At 43.1% G+C, this 23,514-nt stretch overlaps 1 protein-coding gene across 1 annotated transcript in view; it reads left to right on the forward strand.

Moving 5' to 3' along the window:
• The first annotated feature begins 976 nt into the window (after positions 1-976).
• LOC147432970 (protein PIGMENT DEFECTIVE 338, chloroplastic-like) overlaps positions 977-23,514 on the forward strand; it is a 23,641-nt gene continuing 1,103 nt past the window's right edge. The window contains exons 1-7 of the mRNA XM_086492713.1: positions 977-2,076; positions 3,157-3,231; positions 3,357-3,428; positions 3,545-3,625; positions 23,070-23,167; positions 23,243-23,368; positions 23,450-23,504. Of these exons, the coding sequence (XP_086348839.1) occupies positions 1,060-2,076; positions 3,157-3,231; positions 3,357-3,428; positions 3,545-3,625; positions 23,070-23,167; positions 23,243-23,368; positions 23,450-23,504 (1,524 nt within the window). The 5' untranslated portion in view covers positions 977-1,059. The remainder of the gene's footprint in view (positions 2,077-3,156; positions 3,232-3,356; positions 3,429-3,544; positions 3,626-23,069; positions 23,168-23,242; positions 23,369-23,449; positions 23,505-23,514) is intronic.

Genomic DNA, 23,514 nt, shown 5'->3' on the forward strand with positions numbered 1-23,514 from the left:
AATTGAAGTGACAACTCAACCACGATGGAGAGGTGTGCATTAGTTGAAACATTTATTCTCCACCAATGTACGATAAGAGAAATTATTATTAGGCATTGGATCCTATGTATGCTACCCTCTTTGAAAGTCCTCATTGCAATTGCACTTGTTTCATTATTATTCTTTATTCTCCATGATTTGATCTAAATCTTCAATATGTTGAAATTCTCATTGATGTCTTGGATGAGATTAAGAAACTAACAAGAAAATCACATGAGATCATAGATTTCATGGCGCTACTTAGAGATGAATTTCAAATTGTATATCTAATGACTCTTCTATGGTGGAAAATGACGTGCAAAAGGGCTCTCTACATGTGGACAATACGTGTTAAGGGCTTTGCGATCTTGTATGTATCGGGTTGAAACTTGTCTATTGATGTAAATTTTGCATTCTTATGTATATTTCCTCTTTCATTCATTACATGCATTCTTATGTATATTTATTTCTTCCATTCATTGCTTTTTAAATAGTGAACCTTCTAACAAGTGGCTCCAATCTCATTCAAAAATCAACTTTTTGGCTCCAAAAATTGATTTTAGCTACAGCCTTAGGCTTGATTTAGACTCCGTGGAAGAGAGAAGGAGACATGGGCATGAGTCCCCGATGGCTTGAGCAAATTGGCGAACTCAAGCAAAACCCCTTTTTGGACCCACCACAGACTTGGGTGGCCTGTCCCCCTCTGAAATAACCAGCTTGTCGAAAAGTTATTTTGCAAAATTTCCTCTTTGAATCTATCCTGAAGGGAATTCAACCAGCTTGTCAAAATAACCAGCTTATTATTTTCGACAAGCTAGTTATTTTAACTTCATGAGGGCCACTTATTTTGCAAAATTTCCTCTTGGGGAATTTTGTCTGTTTGTGAAATTTATTTTTCCTGAACGCTTATATGTTTTGCTCGATGGTAAGGTGCTGCCCTAAAAGGACTTACGTTGGCGCGACCATTCAGATATTTAGAGATAAGATTTTTGTGTCGAAGGGAACTAACAACAGGAGGCTCAAGCAGTCCCTGGTGTGGTTATGGCGTCCTTGTGTCTGCTGCGCACTTCTCATCTCTTCTACACTTCTCCTTCTTCTGAAAACAGAGTAGTATGCTGTATATGGTTCCAGCGAGGACCATTGCTGCCTGCTTTCAGTCTACGGTGCCGACGCGACCGCAGATTGAGAACTTTAGGTTCTTCGGCCGGGTTCAATGGACTAGTTCTTCCTCGAGGTAATCTGGCAGAGACTGTAGAGCTGGATGCAAATGTGAGTGTTTCTCACCAGCTTGTCGAAAAGGAGCCGCTTCCTATCGGGAGCTCCACAATGTCGAATGGCTATGGTGCCCCTAGATCAGGAGAACCTGCTCCAACAGGTATTGCTCCCTTTGCTGCTTCTAGCATCCGTTCCGATTATAGTCAGCCTATAGTTCCTCAGCAGATCAATGGGGGTGGCAGTCGGATGTCTACACCAATGCAACCAGTTGGACAGATGACTCCCATGGGTCGAAGTCAGCCATCAGAAGAGGTATATGGCAGCAGCGGGCCAGCATCTTATCCGATGCCTCATGATAGAAGTATGGTAGGCAGCCAACTCCAACATCATTCTTCTCCACAAATTGATCAGATGGCTCAGATTAGTACTATGGAGGTCCTTCCTAGTTCTGCATATTATGAGCCCAATAACGGCGATCTTGTGTTAGGGGTAGTAACTCATGCGGATGACGCTGAATTGAGTGTAGAGATTGGTGGCAGGGTTCCTGCATTGATGACCACGAGGGACTTTCAAGCATTCTCTGAGGTTGGGACCAATTCGTTTTTTAAGCTTCCTCTAGATTATGACAGCAATGAAACTGTTGAGGGCTTTGTTGTGCCTCCAGTTGGGAAAGTCTTGCTCGCAGAAGAACAAGCTGCCAATGATGGTGCTCATCCTGGTGAGAGTGTAAGGATTGGCTCTGTATTTGTTGCTGAAGTGCTTAGTAAAGTCTTGGGTGAAGGTAGACCCATACTTACATGCAGAAGACTTGCTGAAAAGTTGGCCTTTTTGCGAATCGAGCAGGTGTGCTACTTTTCATGCTATGCTGTTACTTGTCTTTCATATGTAAGTGTTCAGTGTGACCTCGATCCTTGTGTTCTAAGATGGATGCCAATACTTGCTTCCTTGCTATTTTGATCAAAGCTAGATGGCAAGCTAGTGATAGAGTTTAATAGCCAATAAATTTTAAATCAACACTGAGAGTACCTTAATTCGAAGACATAAGATTCGGTAAGTGAATGAATCAGAATCAAGAAAATTCTGATGGAAGGCAAGCTAGTGGCAGAGTTTTAATTTTTAACACTGCATTGCTCATAAAGCTATGCTGAGAGTATCTTAATTCTAAGATTGAGATTTGGTAAGTTAATGAATGAAAATCAAATAAACCTATTTGTGTTTTGGTGCATGATGCTTTGAATGCTACAAGGTTCACAAAATAAGAAACTTAGTTTGTTGGTTTCAAGCTAAGTTCTAATTAGGAATTAATTCTATACAAAGCTATACCTACTCTTGGGCACTGATGACGTGGTCAGAAATGTGGTAGCTTTTGTCCAAGCTATGCATGATAAAGGTGAAGGTCGATTGTTGCCATGTTTTCAAGATCGTGTCAAGATTGGTTTTTTATTGCTTCATTCAAGGTCTTTTTGGTTGCAGACTCTTACTTTCTCTTACATCAGGAGTTAAGGATATGGTGTATGTCTCACGTCTCTGTCGGCATGTAAATTTGAAGAATAGAAATTAAGTCTTTACATTGTCTTGTCCTTGATGTTCAAGTTAGCTTCTCTCATTTATGTTTCCCATCTTTTTTCTGCGTTTTTTCCTCTTTTGAACTAATGAAGTGAGTGTTACATTTATCTTGCTTCATCCTCTTCTTTGTTTTTCTTTGTGTTTTGTCAAGTGTTTTAGCCCCTCTTATTGCTTGTATACTGGGACTTATCTAACCTTACGAGGGTATATTTTTTTGAATGCTTCATCTATTTTGCTTACTTGATTTACCGAAGTGCTTGCATGGGTGTTGGTAGTTGTGATTTCAGCTACCTACTGGTTCTGCTGTTAGCTCGCATTTTTTGCTGTCATGACTTAAAGCTTATTTATCTTTGATAGATCATGAGAACGGGGGAGTCTTTTCAAATTGAGATTACAGCCTCCAATGATGGGGGGCTTCAGGGCTATTTGGAGGTATGGCTTGTAACAATTGTCGGTTGATTACAGAGTTCTCATTATGGGTGGGAGTACCCTTGTTTTTGTGATTTTGTTGTTTACTGCGTATGAACATCCAGAACTTTGCTTTCTTTTGTTTTCAGGGTGTTCGGGCTTTTTTACCAAAGTCGGAGCTTCTAGTTAGGCCGGAGAGCTCGGCTTCATTGCAGGACTATGTATGCCAGATCCAGACCTTGCTAGAATTGTGCCTTTTATGTGTGTGTGTGTGTGTGTGCACCTGCGCGCGTGCGTGTGATGTTTGAACATTTGTGTTTCATGTGTCTTTGATCAGGTTGGCAAGACTCTTGCAGTAGCAGTAGTAAAAGTGGAGCATTACTCGTCAAATGTAATTCTTAGCGAAATCAAACCTTGGGTAAGTTATTGGAGGCTTATTACTTTGTTGGTGATTTTGTTCCTTGAAAAGTGGTAGACTTGTGTGTTTCTACTTTCCATGGTACTCGATCATTACAAGCTTGAAGGAAATTGTGTCTTGCTACTTTCCATGGTACGTGATACAACCTTGCGGTAATTGAAACCTTGGTGCAGCATTTTGCTTTGCTTAGATTCTGGCTGTCTCGGTTTTAATTTCTCTCATGCGGGTTGCTATTTCTACTTGACTTAGGTTTTTGTTCAAGGTAGTGCAAGGTAACTAGACTTGTCGCGTGAGGCCAAAGTCGGCCGGTAGTTTGACGTATATTTCGTATTACATGTCTCTTGGGGTCGCCATAGTCAGCACATATGTAAGCAAAAGAAGAGAAAAGACTAGAAAAGCTGGCCAATAGGATGAGCTATAGTTGCACAAACATAACATCTAAATTCTCCTCAATCATTGTTGTTAATGTGCATCTTTAGTGCATAGTATTCTTCAATAGTGACTTTACTTTGACAATGGACAAGCCATTTAACCTGTTTCTGTGTTGCATATACCACATTGCTACCTTGACAAAAATGAAGGGCAAGCAACAACAACAGAGGGCTGTACAACACAAGAATATTTTTAACACATCACTGCAAGGGACATTTATCTTCTTCTTGTACCGCATGGAGATGGCTTTAGCCTTTGGAGTCTTTGTAGCTGTCTTGGATGACTAGAGCTTCTTTTTGGGATAGGTCTGCGGTCTTTAGCTCTATCATCTTCGGTTCATCTTCCATTCCTTTTTTTCACGAACCTCCAAATTGTAAATGGAAACCCAAGACGGTTGTGCCCAAGATTAGGCAAGGTCCCACTAGCAATGTATAGATTGGGGTGGTGTCTAATCTCTTTACCTGTTTGTGCCTGAGAAAAAACTATTTGATTGAAGTGAATATAGTATACATATCGCTTGGGTGAAGTGATTAGGCCAGAATTTTAAGTGCTTAATGTAGAGTAGCTTATGATGATTCTTTGATGGATAAATTGAGTGAATGAAGCCTTGGGGCTTTAGAATAATTTAGTGGATAAGCAAACTTGAGTTTCAAATAAAGAAATATTGACAAAATAAGCTTGAACAAGCATTGAATGCAAAAGGCCTAAAAATGGCCAATGCCTGTAACTATGCTCAGAGCCAGGTTTTGATCTTGGGACTCGCGGGTCATGGGCCACCATGCTTCCGTTGCGCTTGAAAAGACAGGAAGACCTAGTTCTACATATCAAAATCGATAACCTGGATCTATTTGTAGAGAACAATGAAGTTAACCATAGCGTCGTCGTCTCGCTTTCAATCTAGGAGAAATCCTACAGTAAGAGGGAAGATGTTTTGGCTTGAGAAATCCTACAATAAGATGACATATGTTTTGGATGCTCCCAGGCCGGATAATACTTGTCCACAAGGCTGGATCAACCGCCAAGAGAGCAATCTCCCATCTCTAGTGAGTTGTGCCTAACTCTTTCAGACTCTTAAAAAGAGTTACGGGAAGAATGCATGCAGCAAAAGAACGAAAGCTTTGACAAAATTCAAGGTACCAAAGATCTTACTTGAGCTATGACTTATGAGCTAAAGAGATTCGAGAACTTTATTTCCACTCACTTTGTGAAAGGGCAAGGAGTTGACTATGATTGAGTCGGTTTAAAATTAATGTCAAGCTTACAATTGGATTCATGGATGTTGGTTTGACCATGTACATTTAATTTTGGTCATTAATATGATTACGCATTAGAGAGAGAGAATGAAATGCTATATTAAACGTCTTCAAAAGGCCTAAATGATTTATGAGACCAAACTGATACAATCCTTGTGGATTGAATCCAATGTATGGGTACAAAAAAAAGAAGAAGTAAAAGACTAAAACTAAAAGACTAAAATCGTGAGTTAGAAAATCATCATCATCATCCATGCCGAAGGATGCTCGGCTTTGTGCGTTGTTCGAGAAAGTATTGCATCGATCGCTGAAGAGCTTCGTCAATGTTCGCCTCTGTAAATAGTCGTAGTGGGCGTCTCCTTTATCGTGCTAGAATAGTCTTGATTCTTTGGTGGAGCCTTTGGCGATGTCGTGGTCGTCCTCGTGGACGTGGGCGTCTAGCTCTCCTGAGCTCAATGGCTTTGTCTACTAATATACCTGTGGTAGAAGTGGGCTCTGAAGTTTGATGTGAAGCATGCTCATCCGGTTGTTGCGTCCCTGCTCTAAAGAAGTCAATGATCTCCCTCTGTGAATGTCTCCTGTTACCTGGTCTCCTCCAGACACTTTCCATGTGTCTGCGCATCTCTAGCGAAAACAACCCGAGGCATCTCTGATCCAGATATCCTATGACTCTAGCCAACGGTCCAAAGCCCTCTCTGAATAGACACTGAAAGCGCCCTCGTATCTTATAGTATACCGAACAATGACAAATGTGATGTAACTCTGTCTTTGGCTCTATATAACATAATTGGCATATCTTGGCTTCTAAGCTTGCTTGTCTCAATCTCTAGCTGATGGTATGATGTGCGTATATGACCAATAGCACATCGTATTCCATAGGATAAATGAGTGTCCATATAGGCCAGTTTGATCACACATCTATCCTCAGTTAGTTGGAGGCCAACTCTTGTACCGGCTGTATCCATGTGCTTTTGTATCCATGTGCTTCTGGTAGCTAGTTGAATCAAATCCTGACGTATAAGTCTAGTGGTCTTTAGTGGTCTCTGTTCGTGTGAGAGAAAGGGAGGGTGCATCCAAGGAGTACTTGAATGGAGACAGTCTATCCATGCTGAAGCCATGTGACTGAAACCATGATGTCATCTGCCCATACCAACATGCTGGGTCTGACACAAATTGGTGATGTGGCAGATCCACTCGGACACACACACATGCATGGTGACGTGGCAGCCATCCGAAAAATGTGCCGAGACAGGCTGATGTGGATGTACGGATGTCCGCGATACGCGCTGGCTGTGCTGATGTGGCAGCAGTGTACAGGCTCCCCGCTTTTTGCGTTGACATGCTGACGTGGCAGTTGTATGGCAATCCTGCTTTTTGCGCTGGCTGCTTTTTATTGGCAGATTTTAATTAGTTGCTTTTGGAGATCATTTCTTTTTATTTTTAATAGCTTTTGGGGCTTTGCGTTTAGCAACCCTTGTAACTCTAGGGGCTCACTTTGCAGAGCATCTGGACGCAGAGTCTGAGAGCGAGCACCCGCGGGCTCGATTGTACTGTGCTCAAAGATTAATAGAAAAGTAAATACCGAGAGGGGCGGCAGTCTTTGTGGCCAATATCTCTTGGCACAGAACTACGTCGAGGGCTGTGTCGTCTCTCTTATGATCTGTAAAATAATTTGTAGTAAATCTCTGTTGTGTCGCGGTAGAATCTTGACTTGGGGTGTGTCCAAGTTTGTTACAGTGGTATCAGATTACGACCGATTTCTCTTCTATCGGAAAATTTGATCCCTTATCTTGCGACACTTCTGGATTCCGAAAAGAATCGATCAATTTCTTCTGCATTTGTTGATGCGGGAGGAGGCCACGCAGATGATTTTAACGAATTAATAGAGGAAGAGTACAGGCCACCTCAGCTTACTCATTATGAACTTCAACAGATGCATCATCGACAGTAGGTTGACGAGTGCATTATGCAGATGATTTAATTTGCAAAAGACCCTCAAATTTGCAAAACTTTTGTCTCAGCAATCCATCACTGAAGTGCACATTCAGTGGCAAAAAGCCATCGAACCACCAATCAAACCGGCAATCAAGAAACCTCCTTCTCCGAGGATGTTCACAGAAGAAGAACTTCAAGAGGGGTTGAGACTTAGGTTAGTCAGCTTTTGGACACGAAGAATGAAATCAAAAAGGCTAAAAGCAATTGAAAAAGCGCAAGAAGGGGACTGACTACCCTGGTTATTTGGGCGGCCAATCTTCTTTTACATCTGCAAGAAAGCAGAAGAAACGTGTACGCTTTGAAGGACTACCCAGTTCTTCTTGTTCCTCTTCTTTTGATAGTTCTTCTAGCTCTTCTGACTCGAGCGAGGAGGACATAAAGGGCAAAAAGCGAAGCAAAAATCAAAGCTTCGAAAAGAGCAAGAAAAAGGCAAAGAAACTCAGATTTCAACCGGTTTCTGATAGCTCTACGGAGGAGTCATCCTTTAACAGTTTGGACTCCGATGACCGTATGTTTTATGCAGAGAAGAAGCTTTTTTACAGAGCCAATCAATATGAGTTCCTCGAAGACCAGAGCAAGAAAGCAAAAGAATTTAAAGAACGTGGATAGTCGATTAAATATGAATCCTTTTCTGGATTCCGAGATGCTCAAAGGGCTTTGGCCTTCATCCAACAGTTTGACATAGCCTTCTCTGGAGGGCAGTACTCAGAGCACTCCAAGATTAGGAGGGTTGCATCTTTTCTCAAAGGAAATATGCTTGAACATGGTGGTCCACTCTTCTCTGAAGGAAAGAAGCTCCAGTCAAGTGGTCGAAATTCAAAAGGCTCTTTATTTCTTCTTGGCCAACTCGGGAGTACAAATGGCCCTTGTAGCGTTAGCTGTCAGGATGACTTAAGTGGTAGCCGAGTATATCTGTCTCTGGGAAGGTACCAACACATCTTCTCCAAACCTCCCAAGGCTGCATAAGCTCTCGTCAATCTAGTCTCTGTTGCTCTTCTCAATGAAAATGTCGATCCATTGAAGGCTACCCCAAGATAGGTGTTGGCATCTGTATACTCCACCGTCTCCTGGCCATATGTAAAAGTAGGTGCTGACCTTCTGACCCACTGTGGTGTGGTGTTAAACACCATAACCTTGGTTTTCCCAAGGTTAACAGACAATTCACTATTGTGGGCAAATGTGTACAAAGTATCTAAATGACGTTGCATCTCCTCCGGGGAGTCGGGAATCAGCACAATATCATCAGCATATAACCATATGGGATCCATGTCCTTGCCAACTATGCTCCCATCCCTCTCAATGTAGTCAGCAACCTCATCCACATACATGCCAAATAATGTAGGAGGGAAACGCATAATGAGTGCTCTTTCCTTGGGCCTTTCTTTCTTGTCACTTCCCTTCTTGCCAACTCTCCAAGCACCTGTGTATGTGGGTTCAGAAATACCCATGGGCCTCAAGAGCTCTTGTACTTCTTCTCCTACTTTTCCTGTGTCTTTAAGATGTGTAACATGCACATAAAGGGCTCTAGTCTCTCTTTTGCTCCTCCTCAATTGTCATATTGATAATAGTCGATGTCGGTGTGGCCTCAGGCATCTTATCTTTTCCTTTCTTTGCGTCCTCCATCCACTTTTCAGCTTTATCAACCTTCTCTTGTGTTTTGAATAGGTGCTCCGCCCACGAAGAGGTTGTTCGTGCCTTTTGCTCTTCCTCTTCTCGTAGAGTTTTCACCTGCTCCGTAATGCTTTCGAGATCGCCGTTCCTTTAGTGAGAGAGTGCAAATTATTACAAACAAAGTGACAAACACTGTGAATGAGGGTGCCGAGACCGAGAAATAGAGAGAGAAGAATACGACACCAAAAAAGTTGTTAAACCCTTCTCCGGAGGCCCCACTCTATGGCGAGAGCGGTCTACTATTGATTGCACAAATCTCTACAATGCAATGGACTTACCGACGATGTCGATGACGATGAGGATGACAACAAGGACGACGACGAGATGGGTTGAAATCTGAAAACGCTTAGGCTTGAAATCTGCAAATCTTGCATCTGCTGAATTTTGACTCTATGTCGGTGATGACGGCGATGACGACAATGCGACGACGACGCGCTGAAAACGCAAATGCTGAAATTTGCAAATAGCGGGCCGAATCTGCAAACTCTGGCTGATCTAACCGTGCGGCGAGGATCTGCTGTGGGAAAATGAGATCTGCGAGGTTTGGGGCTTGATCTGCGGTGTCTAAATGTTGTAAACTGAAACCGCTAATGTAGAGAAGGTTATGACGCCGGAAATCTGCAAAAATGTTAGGCTGAAATGGTGGTCCTAAAACGCTAGGCTGAATGCTGTCCTGTTGCAAAAACGCTAGGGAATGTGCTGTGTATATGCTACCACCGAGCGGATCTGCAACTGCAAAATGCTGGGGCTGATCTTGATGAAAAACGCTAGCTATGTTGTTGCAGAAAACGCTTTGGCCATCTGTTGCAAAAGCGCTAGGTGGTCTTGTTGGGGTCTTGCTGAGAAAGTGCCTTTCAAACGTTGGGTCTCTACTTCCTCTTCTGCCTGATAATGCTAGCGCTAGCTTTTCTTATATATTGTCTAAGCCAAATTGCCCTACCCAGTTTCCCAACAAAGTCACATATTAATAATAAGTGAAAAATGGCTAAAATAGGGAAAATAGGTTTTCTGCACTGTAAAATGCTCCTGATGGAATCTGATGGTATTGTTGATGATCATGCTAGGTGTAACCAGAGGATATGCATCTACTCTAAGTGCCTGGACATGCACGGTCTGCGAACAAACTCACAAAAGTGCCAGAACACTTCCTAAGCTAAGTGAATTGAACCCTTGTCATGAAGTAGCTTGTCCGGGTTAAATGTGCACGTGACAAATCATCACCTGTACCTTCCTATACATTAAGTCATCTTTGACTCTATAAAGTTTCTCGACTCTCACAGAACCTGGAGATAGTGTGCTCTCTCGAAACCTCCGCCTAAATGTCGCTTTCCATTTAGGCGGGGTTTCGTAAATGTTGTCATCCCCGTCATCGACTGGTTGGTCCATCCTCAAGCGCCTTTAGTGTGTCGAGTTTTTCTTTGCGTACTGTAGTTGCCTCGACGAGTGCCACCTTTGCCTCGCTTGAACTACCCTCTATATATACAAAGAGTACATACATCGTGAATCTCCTTGTATGCACTCTTTGAGCCAAGAAATCTGGAATACTGGATGAAGTTTTCTCCATGAGAGTGAAAGCTTCACCTTATAACTTGACAACTGGATTTTTCTTGATTATCTCGAAAGGTCCATAGAAGTGAGGACGCAACTTTGGAAAGACCGATTTCACAGTTTTGTAGCGATGAGGGGCTACATAGAACAAGACCAAATCTCCTTCTTGGAATTTGCATGTCGTCGATTTCTATTGGCTTGCTTTTGGTATTTTTGTTGGACATGAACCAACTTGTTATGTACTTGAATAAGTACATCTTGCATTTCTTGAACCAACTGATCTGCTAGAGCTACTTTGTGTTGAAGAACAAAATTTGTAGGTACAAGAGTAGTATGCCCATAAGCTGCTTGGAATGGAGTCATGCCAGTCATTGAATGGGTAGAGTTATTGTATGCGAACTCTACAAGTGGCAAATATTCTTCCCTTGACCCCAATTGAATTTGTATGTAATGTCAAAGCATTTCTTCCGAAATTTGATTCTTTCTTTTTGTCTTGACCATCAATTTGAGGATAGTAGGCCGAGCTGAATAACAAATTTGTACCAAGAGATTTGAAGAGAGATGTCCAAAAATGTCTAGTGAATTTTGGATCTCTATGTGAAACAATAGACTTTGGCAACCCATGTAATTTGAAAATGTGTTGCACAAACAATGTCGCAACGTCTGGGGCAGAAGCAACCTTCTTGCAAGGAATGAAATGTGCCATCTTTGAAAACCGATTAACTACTGCGAGAATTTGTGCATTGCCTTTTTGGGAACGAGGCAAAGTAGCGATAAAATCCATGCTGATACTTTCCCATCTTTCTTGAGGTACATGTAAAGGTTGAAGTGAACCTTGAGGAAGTTGTCGAGAAGCCTTTATTGTTTGACAAGAATGACAAGCTTTAACAAACTTGATAACATCTTTCTGTATTTGGCCAAAAATATGTTGCTGACAACAGTCTGTATATCTTGTTGATTGTAGGTGAGAACAAAAGGGACTTCGTGATGCTCTTGGATCAAAATCTTTCGCAATGGTGCATTGTGAGGGACACAAATACGATCAATATATACTAGAGTAAGTCATCAATACTGGTGTAAGCTGCAAAAATATTCATCTCTGTAGGAGTAGGAGTAGAGGATTTGAGAGCCTTGAAGAGCGCATGCGAGACCGTGTGTGTGTGTGTGCAGCAATGGAGAAGAGAGAAGACAGGTTTGGGTGGACTCCAAAACACACACAATAGTGTTAGGGTTATGAGTCCTTATTCTTTTATGTAGAATGAATGGTCAGTGTTAGTTCCCGGTAGTCTCCAGCCGCCCAACACTTATGCGCGGCACATTGGGCTTTACCACCCCAACAACCTCCCACTTGAAGGACAATGTGCCTTTAAGCTGGGGTGACAATGTGTATATATATATATATATATATATATATATATATATATATATATATATATATACAAAATACAGGTAGACAATGACCGTGATCATCTACCCAATGCCCATGAGTGCCCGACAATGTGCAAATCGCTCTGAAGGTAAGCCCTTTATTAGAAGATCAACAGGGTCTTCAGTGGTGTGAATCTTGGCAAGCTGCAATCGCTTGCCCCCAAGCTCCTCACGAATGAAGTGATACTTCACATCCACATGCTTTGTCTTTGCATGAAACACTTGATTCTTTGCCAATTGTATAGCACTTTGGCTATCACAATGTAACATAGGCATCTCAACGTTGATTCGCAAGTCTCCCACCAGCCGACCAAGCCTTATAGCTTCCTTGCAAGCTTCTGAAGCTGCAACATATTTAGCCTCTGTAGTAGACAAGGTAACGAGATCGCCATGAAACTGCACCTCCACTGAATTCAAAAACATAGCCTGAAGTGGACCTTCTCTTGTCCAAGTCTCCTGCATAATTTACATCCGTGTAACCAATTACACATGCTTCCTTTCTTCGAAAGCAAATGCACATGTCTTATGTACCATTCAAATATCGCATAACCCCCTTCACTGCCTCCCAACGTTTCTTACCTGGATTTGACATATATCTGCTAACAACTCCCACTGCAAAAGCAATATCAGGATGTGTAGCAATCATAGGATACATCAAAGTCCCAACTGCAGATGAATAAGGCACTTGTGCATTTCAGCCTTTTCCTCTTCAGACTTAGGGCAATCATTTTTAGAAAGTTTCATATATGGAGGCAATGGAGTACTCAATGCCTTTCCCTTCTCCATATTGAAACGTTTGAGCACTTTAGCAGTGTACTTAGATAGAGACAAATAGACCAATTTTTTGCATCTGTCTCGCTTAATGCGCATGCCAAGGATATGGCTTGCTTCACCCATGTCTTTCATTTCAAAGTTTGCATGTAACTCTGACTTCAAGGTTGAAATCTCATCCCTGCATTTCCCGACAATTAACATATCATCCACATAAAGGACCAAAATCAGCAAACTACCATCGGTAGCTCGCTTAGTGTAGAGGCAATGGTCCATATTGCTACGTTTGTAGCTTTGAGAGAGCATGAACGAGTAGAATTTATGATACCACTTCCTTGATGACTGTTTTAGACCATAAAGAGTTTTTTCTAACTGACACACCAAGTCTTCATTGCCCTTCTCAACAAAACCTTCTGGCTGCTGCATATAAACTTCTTCTTTGAAGATCACCATGCAAGAACGCCGTCTTGACATCTATCTGGTCAAGTTCCATGTCGTCTTTAGCAACCAACGCAAGTACACACCGCAGAGTAGTCATCTTGACAACCAGAGAAAAGATCTCATCAAAGTCAATACCCTGCTCTGTTGCTTAAATCCTTTAACAACAAGTCGTGCCTTGTACTTGGGTTTATTATCATGAGGTGTAATTTTTTGCCTTTATACCCATTTGCATGGTAATTTCTTTTTACTTTTAGGCAACCGAACCAACTTCTAAGTTTGATTCTTATGCAATGAGTCCATTTATGATTGCATAGCTTTCTCCCACTTTGCCTTGTCATCCATTGACATGGCTTCCTTATAGCAGGAAGGCTCTCCGCAATCTGTCAACATAATGTAGTCCAATGAGGGAGTAAATCTATCACGAGGCCTTGAAACTCTTGTAGACCGTCTAATTACTGCTTGAGCCGTTTGTCCCTCAGCAACATCTTGTACTGCAGGAGGATTTTGTACTTGTTGTCTGACATTAGGCACTTCAGCCCTATTGTGGACAATTCCATCTTCTTGGAAGATAACTCTTCTGACCTTCACTGAATGCACATGCTTCTTATGCTTCTTTTCTTCATTGAAGTATACGTCATTACTGCGAACTATCTTTTTAGCTTCAGGATCCCGTAACTGAAATCCCATCTCACCAGGATTGCCATAGCCAAGAAATATGCATTTCTTTGACTTAGGAGTCAACTTGCTTTGAAACTCCTTTGGAATATGGCAATACGCTTCACAGCCAAAGACTCTAAGATGCTTGTAAGAAGGTGGCTTCCAGACCAAAGCTCTTCAGGTACCTTCTCATCTAAAGCTTTGTTAGGAGATCTATTAATAAGATGGACAGCAATTGCTAACGCTTCCACCCAAAATCCATTAGGCAACTCTGCATTAGACAACATGCGTAACTTCTCTTGTATGGTACGGTTCATCCTCTCAGCAACACCATTTTGTGGAGGGTTATATGGAGCAGTCAACTCTCTTTTGATGCCTTTGGAATCACAAAAATTCTAAAAGGCTTTAGTGACATACTCACATTGTTTGACCTCAAGCACTTTACTTTCTTACCAGACTGACTCTACACTAATGCCACGAAATTTTGAAATTTTGAAAGAACTTCATCCTTCTTCCTGAGAGGATATACCCACACTTTCCTTGAGAAGTCATCAATGAATATAACAAAGTACATTGAACCTCCCATGGATACGTTAGGTATAGGTCCACAGACATCACTATGCACTAACTCTAATGGCTCACTTTTTCGAGTGCTTCCCCTTTTGTGTGGTGACTGTGTTTGTTTACCATAAAGACAATGCTCACAAACTGAAAAGTCTCAGAAATTGAAGCCATGCACATAACCAAAACGAGATAAGATTTTCATTCCCTTTTGAGAGATATGTCCTAACCCGGCAATGCCGCAAAGAAATACTTGGCTGCTCGGTTACACAAATTACATGGTTTTTAACATTGGATACATGTAGCATGTACAAAAAGCGCAGACTTTGAACCATGTGCTACCACTAAAGAACCTTTGGTGATCTTCCACGAACTATCACCAAATGTGCAGTAATATCTTGCGTCATCCAATTGTCCTGTACTAATCAAGCTTTTGGTAAGCTTCGGCACATGTCTCACATTCTTGAGCATGAATGAAGAACCATTCTGAAATTTCAGTTGCACACCGCCGACACCAACTGTGTCACAAGCAAAATCATTGCCAAAAAGAACGTGACCTTTACAGGCTGCATCATATGTACTGAACCACTCTCTGTGAGAAGTCACATGAAACGATGCACCTGAGTCAATAACCCAATCCTGTAAAGCATAGTTATCAGTGGCACCCAAAAATGTTGAATCCATGGCAGATGTGAGATAAATATCTCCATCAGAATCTTCAACAAAAACATTGTTGATCTCTTCAATCTTTATACTGCTTTCCTTAGTCTTGCTTTCTTCCGACTTCTTGTCTTTACCTTTCTCTTGTTTCCACTTTTGGCAGTCTTTCTTCATATGACCCTTTTTGTGACAATGATAGCACTCAATGTCTTTTCGGCCACGTGATTTTCCTCTCTGATTCTGCTTGCCCTTTTCTTGTGATCGACCACGAACAACGAGAGCATTGCTAGTACCACGAAAAGTATCAAGATTCTTTCTGCTAACCTCTTCAGTAAGCAAATTACCCTCAACATTAGCACATGTTAAACCATCACGAGGTGTTGAGTTAGTTATGGTTGTGCAAAAAGTATCCCAATTTTCTGGCAACGTAACTAGCAAGAACATTGCTTTGACCGAATTGTCAAAATTAACTCCCTGCGCAGAAAGCTGATTGTAAATTGTGTTGAACTCATTGAGATGGTTGCACATGCCCTCATCCATCTTCAAATCAACTAACTTTTTCAGCCAATAAACCTGTGATGCTGCACTTTGCTTCTCATATAGGTCACATAACTTCTTCCATAGCTCATAACTAGTCTTTTCCATGTTCACATTGAAGTACACATTCTTTGACAAAGTCAGCATGATGGTGGACCTGGCAAGCTTATCCAACTCCTGCCAATCATACTCATCCATATCCTCAAGCTTTATCCCTTTCATCTTTATCGACCGGATCTGCTTTTTCTGTATTAAGACATTGTAAATTTGTTTCTTCCAAAATGGGAAGTTTGTGCCATCTAACTTCTTAATGTTGAACAAAGTTCTCCGATGATGAAGCCACCACTCGACAAGGAACAAAAGTGATAGATCCGCTCCACTAAAGAAGATGATAGAAAACTTGAAAAATTTCGGCAGAGTCTCTTTTGCAAAACTGACTTCTGAACCCAAAACAAATGTGTACAATGATTGAAATGCTTATCAAAGTGGCTAAACTGGCAAGATAAAATCTCAAAGAACTGTCACTGTCAATGTCTCCAACTCTAGAAGAGTGTCTCTGACCAACTGAACACTGTCAAAGGCATACGCATAAAGATGACAGCAATGCCAACAATGGCGAGTCAGCAGATGCACACCAGTACTGCACTAACCGCATAAACATACATCCTATGTCGATGCCGAAACTATGGGGATGTCGGGGGCTCGCTCCAAAACCTGTATCATCGAAAGGATCTCCACATTTGAGAATCCCCCAACTCAATAAAACCTTACCACGACTCTTAACAATAGGCTTTGCATATTTCCATCACAATACATAAACCGCATAAGATCTTACATCAACCACAGAAACCCTTTTCTGTAACAGTTGCGGCGGTTTGTTTGATATAACAGACCCTCAAGACCTTACATCAAATATGCGTGTGTACACTACAGAAAGAGTCTGCAACGAAAACTTGTACGCAAAAGAACCGACGAGGGCAGACCACTCTGCTGTCTGAACTGAATATCTCTCAAACTGTGCAAAATTTGCAGAAGCTTCCTTTTGCCAAGTTGCAGACCATGCGAAAACGGTTGGAGATCGCGGGAATGGACTTGAAATAAGCTGTTTTTACAGATCAAAACAGATCTGTAAAAATTTGCAGCTTCTACTTCACGACCTACAGGCAGTCTGAGTGACGTATCTCAAAATGGGTGAAGAGTTTGAGAAAACTTTCTTTTGCAAAGTTGAAGAGGACGAAAAACCGGTTAGAAATTCCTGGAATTGGCTTAAATGAAGACGTTTTGGTAGGCCAAAATAGATTAACAAAAACGTGCAACAGTTTTTGTTGCTTCTCCGCTTGCCTCCCCGCTGAGCTCCAATGGTGCTCCTAATCCGTGAGCTCTGATACCAATTGAAGAGCGCGTGCGAGAGCGTGTGTGTGTGTGTAGCAATGGAGAAGAGAGGAGACACAGGTTTGGGTGGACTCCAAAACACACACAATAGTGTTAGGGTTATGAGTCCTTATTCTTTTATGTAGAATGAATGGTCAGTGTTAGTTCGCGGTAGTCTTCGGTCTTTCAACACTTAGGCGCGGCACATTGGGCTTTACCACCCCAACAAGCCTAAAATGCGTCTCCAAAATCTCTATCTGTCAAATATTCATGCTTGAAACAAGCAAGTATTTCCATCTGCACTCTGGAAATGGCAAAGTTGGTAGCGCGAGGCATGCTGCTTAAGGCATCGGCAACCACATTGCCAAGGCCCGGCATGGATTGAATAATCATATGAAAGTTTGCCAAGAACTCAACCCATCGCCCTTGACGAGGATTCATCACTGGTTGAGTAAAATTGTATGTATAGATAGGAGGACTCCTTTTCTCGAATGGTCACAACCCTTCGCTCTAAAGTCATGTGTCAAGTGCAACGCACACAGAGCTCTGATACCAATGTCAGGTGCACTGCAAGTTGCTGGAACTTCTTTTGCCTCTTTTGCCAGATAGTGTTAGCGCTAGGTTTCTTATAATTGACTTAGCAAATTTGCCCTACTCAGTTTCCCTACAAAGTCACTTATTAAATACTAAGTGAAAATGAAGAATTAGGGAAAATGGGTTCTATGCATTGTAAAATGCTCTTGTTGGGTATTGAATGTCATGCCGAAGATCATGCTGTGTGCAATCAGAGGATATGCAATTACTCTAAGTGCTTGGACATGCACGGCCTGCTCACATGCTCACAAAGGTGCCGAAACACTTCTTAAGATGACCTGAACCCTAGACCTCAAGTAGCTTGTCCACATGCACATAGGGTTAGATGTGCACGTGACACCATGCATCTTCACCAACAGCCACACCCCTTCGATGACTAGTCATGCCCCTTCAACCAATGGTTGCGGTTCTTCATCGAATGGATGTGTCTATTCGCCTCTTCGTGAAGGTTCATACCTTTTCATATGTACCTGTTCGTCTCCTATATAAGGAGGCCCTGTATCATAGTTTCAATCAATCAAACATAGAGTCTTCTGAGTCTTGTCTATGAGTTCAGTTCAAGTTTCTTAAGTCTTTATCATGAGTTTTAAGTACTTAATTAAGTATTAGTAACTAGAATCCCAGTATTAAGTATTAGTATTTCTTTTTTCATGTGGATGATTGCACATGCAGGACTTCCAGTTGGGACTTGGCTAGCTACTATGGGTCATGATCCGTTATGTACTCGCTGTCCTTTGCGACTACTTGAGTCACCTGCACACTGTCTGTGGTCATGCTCAACTTCTCATGTAGTGTGGCTAGCAGTTTGCTTTTTACTCAGTAGAGCGGGTGTTCAGCATGGATTTCTTACTTGGGGATCTGTCTCATGGTTGATGCCGATGCCCGGACCGCATCTTTTCTAGGAGGGCTCAAACATAGATCCAGCTCTTATGCTTACCTCGACTGGTTATCGGCGAGGGACTTTGGCTATTTTACCACAGATTGCTTGGCAGGGGGATCCTCAGACACGTGATGAAGTTTTTTCAGTCATCACTAGTATTACACTATGGAATGTTTGGCGAGCTCGTTGTCTTCACATTCTCAGTGCGGCTCCACAGCTCCTTCAGGATACCCTCACTACCATTTGGCTGGACATCATTCACACCCTGATTTGGCAGTGGGATTCTTCCTCAGGTACATCTCGAGCAGCCGAGGCTCGTCGCTTTGCCTTCCTTCGGCGTTGGGCCCGATCCCCACTCTTCTTCACACTTACAAGTAGCTAGATTACATGGCATTATGCCCCCCCCCTCAGTGGTTTCTCCTCCACTCATCACGCAGACCACCATGAGATTGTTCTAGTCGAGTTGTCACTATAGTGGCTCTCACCCTTACATTCAGCTTGTACACCCCACGTGATAGGCTATTTTGGCATCCGCTGGGGATTATATTGTACTCAGTAATATACAGTCCTGACTTTTCCCAAAAAAAAAAAAAACTAGAATCCTTACACACACACACACACACACACACACACAACGAGAGAGAGAGAGAGTTACTACACTGCTACACAACACAAGGTTACTGCATTACATCACGTTGGCGCTTGGTTGTGCAGAACCTTAGGCTTATTGCTTGGTTGGATTTTTGCTGCCGTTGCTGCGACGAAATTAACTTATGCTATTGAGTTCTACAATTGATGTGGCTTAGTCCAGCGAATGACAGACTGTTGCTGCCGTTGCTGACCTGATTTGCTTGCAGGAGTTTCTCTGTCGGGCGAAACCCTAAACTCACCCATGCGCTGCCTCTGTCCTGCTTGATATCTCTGCCCCGCCTCAGCAGCAGCTGCCCCTGCACGATGCCATAGGTTGCTGCGTGCTCCCACAGGTTGCTGCCCCTGTGCTGTGCCTTGCCCCTTTTTGCTGTTTTTGTGCGCCTGTTCCATGCCCTGCGCCATAGCTGCAGTCGACCCTTTGCTGCATGTTGAGCCACCTGCCACCCATCCCATGGTGCAGCTCTACCCTAAATTTGGTTGGGCACTTTTTCCATCGTTGCACTAGGTTGGAGTTTGTCGAGACTGCTGTTTCTGCCTGGAGAAGGTTGTTTCGAAAGAACTTGCTCCGCCTTGCCCCCCACACCATCAATGACCTTATCTGATTCCTCGTGTTTAGAAGCAACCAGTTGGAGGGACTCTGAGATCCGCTCTTGCGGGGCATGTGCGGTGGTTGGTGGTTCTTCCGGTGCTGCAGACACGCCCTTACAGCTTTTCAAACATCTGTTCCCTCTGTTGGTCTTGCTTCTCGTCATGTCATGGGTTTGCTTTTCTTTTGTATGTTCTTTTGTTTTCTTGCTTTGCTCGTTTCTTGGTTTCTTCTTTCATGTTTGTCCTTGCTCTTGTGCATGGCGTGCGTGTGCGCATAAAGCAAGGTTTTGTTTACGTTGTGTTTTGTTTTCATCATACTCTGAGGTCTTGCTTACAGGTGTGTGCGTGCGTGGGTGTGCTTGAAGTTTGTCCATAGAGTACGTTTTGATTGCTTTCTAGTTTCTATTGGTTTTGTTTCGTTTTTCTCTTTTCTTGTGTTGGGGTTTTCTGGTTTAATTGTTTTGGTTGAGGTTGTTTGTCGTGGTTAGTTGCTTGTTGGGTTGTGGCTCGCTGCTCTTGTCTTTGTTCGCTCTATCAGGATTTTATGTCAGGTGTTCACATGGTCATTGTCTTCAAAGCCATCTACACTGTCTTCTTGGAGTTTCCTTCTGAGCTCTGGGGTGTGTGTGTGTGTGTGTGTGTGTGAGAGAGAGAGAGAGAGAGAGAGAGAGAGAGAGAGAGAGAGAGAGAGAGAGAGAGAGAGAGAGAGAGAGAGAGAGAGAGAGAGAGAGATGAAATGATACATTAACATCTTCAAAAGGGCAAAACGACCTATGAGACCAAAAGTTTACAATGTTTGGTGAATCTAATACAGTGTTTGCGAAAGCTGAAAAACAACTTAAAATCTAACTAAAATGGGGGACATTCTTTGGGTGGGTGGGGTTGGGGTAAGCCTATGGCATGGAGAAGAGGGATACATTTAATGGCCTCTCTGGCAGCAGAGGTAGGCATCATATACATCAGTATCCAAAGACATCTCATCCGACGATGGCGGATAACATCAATGTCTTCCATAGTGAGGAGCACTCTGGTGGGACGGCTCCCATGTCGTGCTAGTATGGGTGTGGATTCTCTTTCGTAGTCTCCGTGGATGTCGAGAGGGCCCCCTCATTTGGGGGTGGCGGGACCGTCCCAACTCTATTGCGCGATCAAGCAACGTACCTCTAGTACCTGCTGGTCTGACTCAGTCTGTGGCTGAAAGAAATTTGTAATCTGCCGCTGTAGCTGTATCTCCCTCTCTGAACCCCTCCTCAAGAGATCCTTTCTATGTCTTCACGTAGCTCCAATAAGTTTAGTCCGAGGCATCTGTGATCCTGATATCTCATGACTCTATCTAATGAGTCAAAACCATCTCTGAATAGACAATGAAAGCGTCCCCGTATCTCATAGTAGACTGTGCAGCGACAAATGTAGTGAAACTCTGTCTCTGGCTCTGCATGGCATAACTGACATATCCTACTGTCTGCTGGTATGCCTCTGAATCTACCTGTCTCAATCCCAAGCTGGTATGAAGATGTGCGAATCTGGCCTATAGCACATTGTAACCCATGAGATAGATGTGTGTCCATGTAACTGGGCCATGTGACAAATCCGTCTGTCGTGAGTTGAAGAAGATGCTCTCTATAGAAAATCCTCTTCGTACCCAACTCCCGTGATGGCTCTATCCATGTCCTCTTGCTATCAAGCTGGATAAGATCCTGCCGAATGAGTCTAGTAGTCTCCATCCCTGTAAGAGCCAAGGATGGTGCATCAAGAGAATACTGGAAAGGGGGCAGCCTGTCCATGTTGAAACCATGCCTCTGAAACCATGAGCTCATCTGTGCATACCAACATGATGTATCTCCTTGTAATGCCAGCTGTCTGGATGACTCAAGAGCAAGCCTGGCATACCTGTCCCTGGTGGTGTCCCATAAGCTGTGTACAAATGATACTGATCTGGTGAGTGCCTCAACCTCCATAGGTGGGGCAGCCAGCTCCGCTCGTATGATGTCATGTGGGACTGAGGCCTTGGCTCTAATCAGCCTAGAAATCATAGATATCAGGGGTCTCTCCATATTACTCCATCCAGCACTGTAAATAGACGGTCCCCAAACTTGAACCCCGTAGTGCATAACTGAAGCGACCAAAGTATCGAAAAGCCAGAGCTTTGTTCGAGGTTCCTGGAACTGAACCTGCGAACAAATCCTCTCTAAACCACCTAGGCCTGCATAGGCACGAGTCAATCTAATGTTTGCTGCCACTTTCAGTGTGAACCTCGGTCCACTAAAGACCACCCCAAGATATGTGTATGCATCAGTGTATTCCATACTGTCCTGCCCATATGTGAAAGTAGGTGCCGATCTCCTAACCCACTGTGGCGTGGTATTAAATACCATGACCTTGGTTTTACCAAGGTTGACAGACAATCCACTATCCTCTGCAAAACTATGCAATGCGTCCAAATGTCTCTGCATACCCTCTGGCGATTCTGATATCAACACGATATCGTCAGCATACAATAAAAGAGGGATCCATGTCCCTGCAAGCTGAGCACCTCTATCTCCTCCTCTGTCAATATAATCAGAGACCCCATCAACATACATGCCAAATAAAGTAGAGGACAGTGGGCATCCCTGTTTCACTCCGATAGTGGAGTGAACTATGTCAGATATCCCCTCTGATGTGCGTACATGACCCATCACTGAACTGTACAATGCCATAATCCCCCACATCAGCTCTGTGGGTACCCCCAATTCCAAAAGTCGGTGCATCAATCTGGCCCTCGGTACTGTGTCAAAAGCTTTGCGGAAATCCACAAAGCTGCAGTATATCCGTCTACCATGTGCTCGACCCTCCTCAATGATAGCTCTGAGTGTAAAGACATGATCTAGTGTGGAGAAACCCCTTCTGAAACCAGCCTGCCCAGGTGCCCGTATGCCCATAATCTCTGCCCAACTGCTCAGCCTATGCTCGAGGATGGATGCATATAACCGTGGCAATGTGTGTCCTACCATGATAGTACGGTAATTCCCCGGCACTGTGGGGTCTCCTGTCTTGAAGATAGGTACAATAGTAGATAATCTCCAAGACTCAGGGAAGCCCTCACACATGACACGGTTGAAAAGCCGTGCAAGCATCTCTGCCAACAGATCCCCAGCATGTATAATGTGCTCTGCTACCAAACCCTCATGATCCTGTGCCGGTCTGGTCTTCATCGCCTCCTTTACCATCTCAGTGGTAAAGAAGGTGCTCGTAGCCGGACATGGCTGTGGTGGGTTTGGTAGTGGTGGTTGTCCAAGTACAGTGTATACTGCCCCCATATCTCTGTAGAGAGAGAGAGAGAGAGAGAGAGAGAGAGAGAGAGAGAGAGAGAGAGAGAGAGAGAGAGCTTTTGATTTGATGTTAAGACTTTCATGTACGTGATTAGATGAGTGAGAACTTGTTATTGGGATCGGTGCATGACGTTCTTGTCACAAAGATTTTTCCCTATGGCATGCAAGTTGAGATTCTTGACACAAGAGTTAGGTAAGTTGTTTTTTTCCCCCTTTCTTGTACAGTTTTGTAGAGATGAATGCTGAAAACCACAGTTTTTTCTGCCAGGGGTTTTGTGCATATTACCAATGTTACGAGAGGCTTTTGTACATCTATGTACACATTTTTTGAAGAGGGGGAAGTAACCAGAGCGATGGTGATCAAAGGCAGAAAATCTGGGCAATTGTCTTTCAGGTAAAGAATGCCTCCAAGTGGGGGATCAATGGGTAATTTTGGGTCGGTTTCTTACGGTTTTTGACAATTTCCTGAATGCAGCATTGAGGCTCTCGAACCTGCAGATGAAGAGGGCTTGGTTCTGCGAAACAAGGAGGTAATGCTGT

Source organism: Adiantum capillus-veneris, chromosome 20 (assembly GCF_014529385.1).
Source record: "Adiantum capillus-veneris isolate H3 chromosome 20, ASM1452938v2, whole genome shotgun sequence".
NCBI classification, from domain to species: domain Eukaryota; kingdom Viridiplantae; phylum Streptophyta; class Polypodiopsida; order Polypodiales; family Pteridaceae; genus Adiantum; species Adiantum capillus-veneris.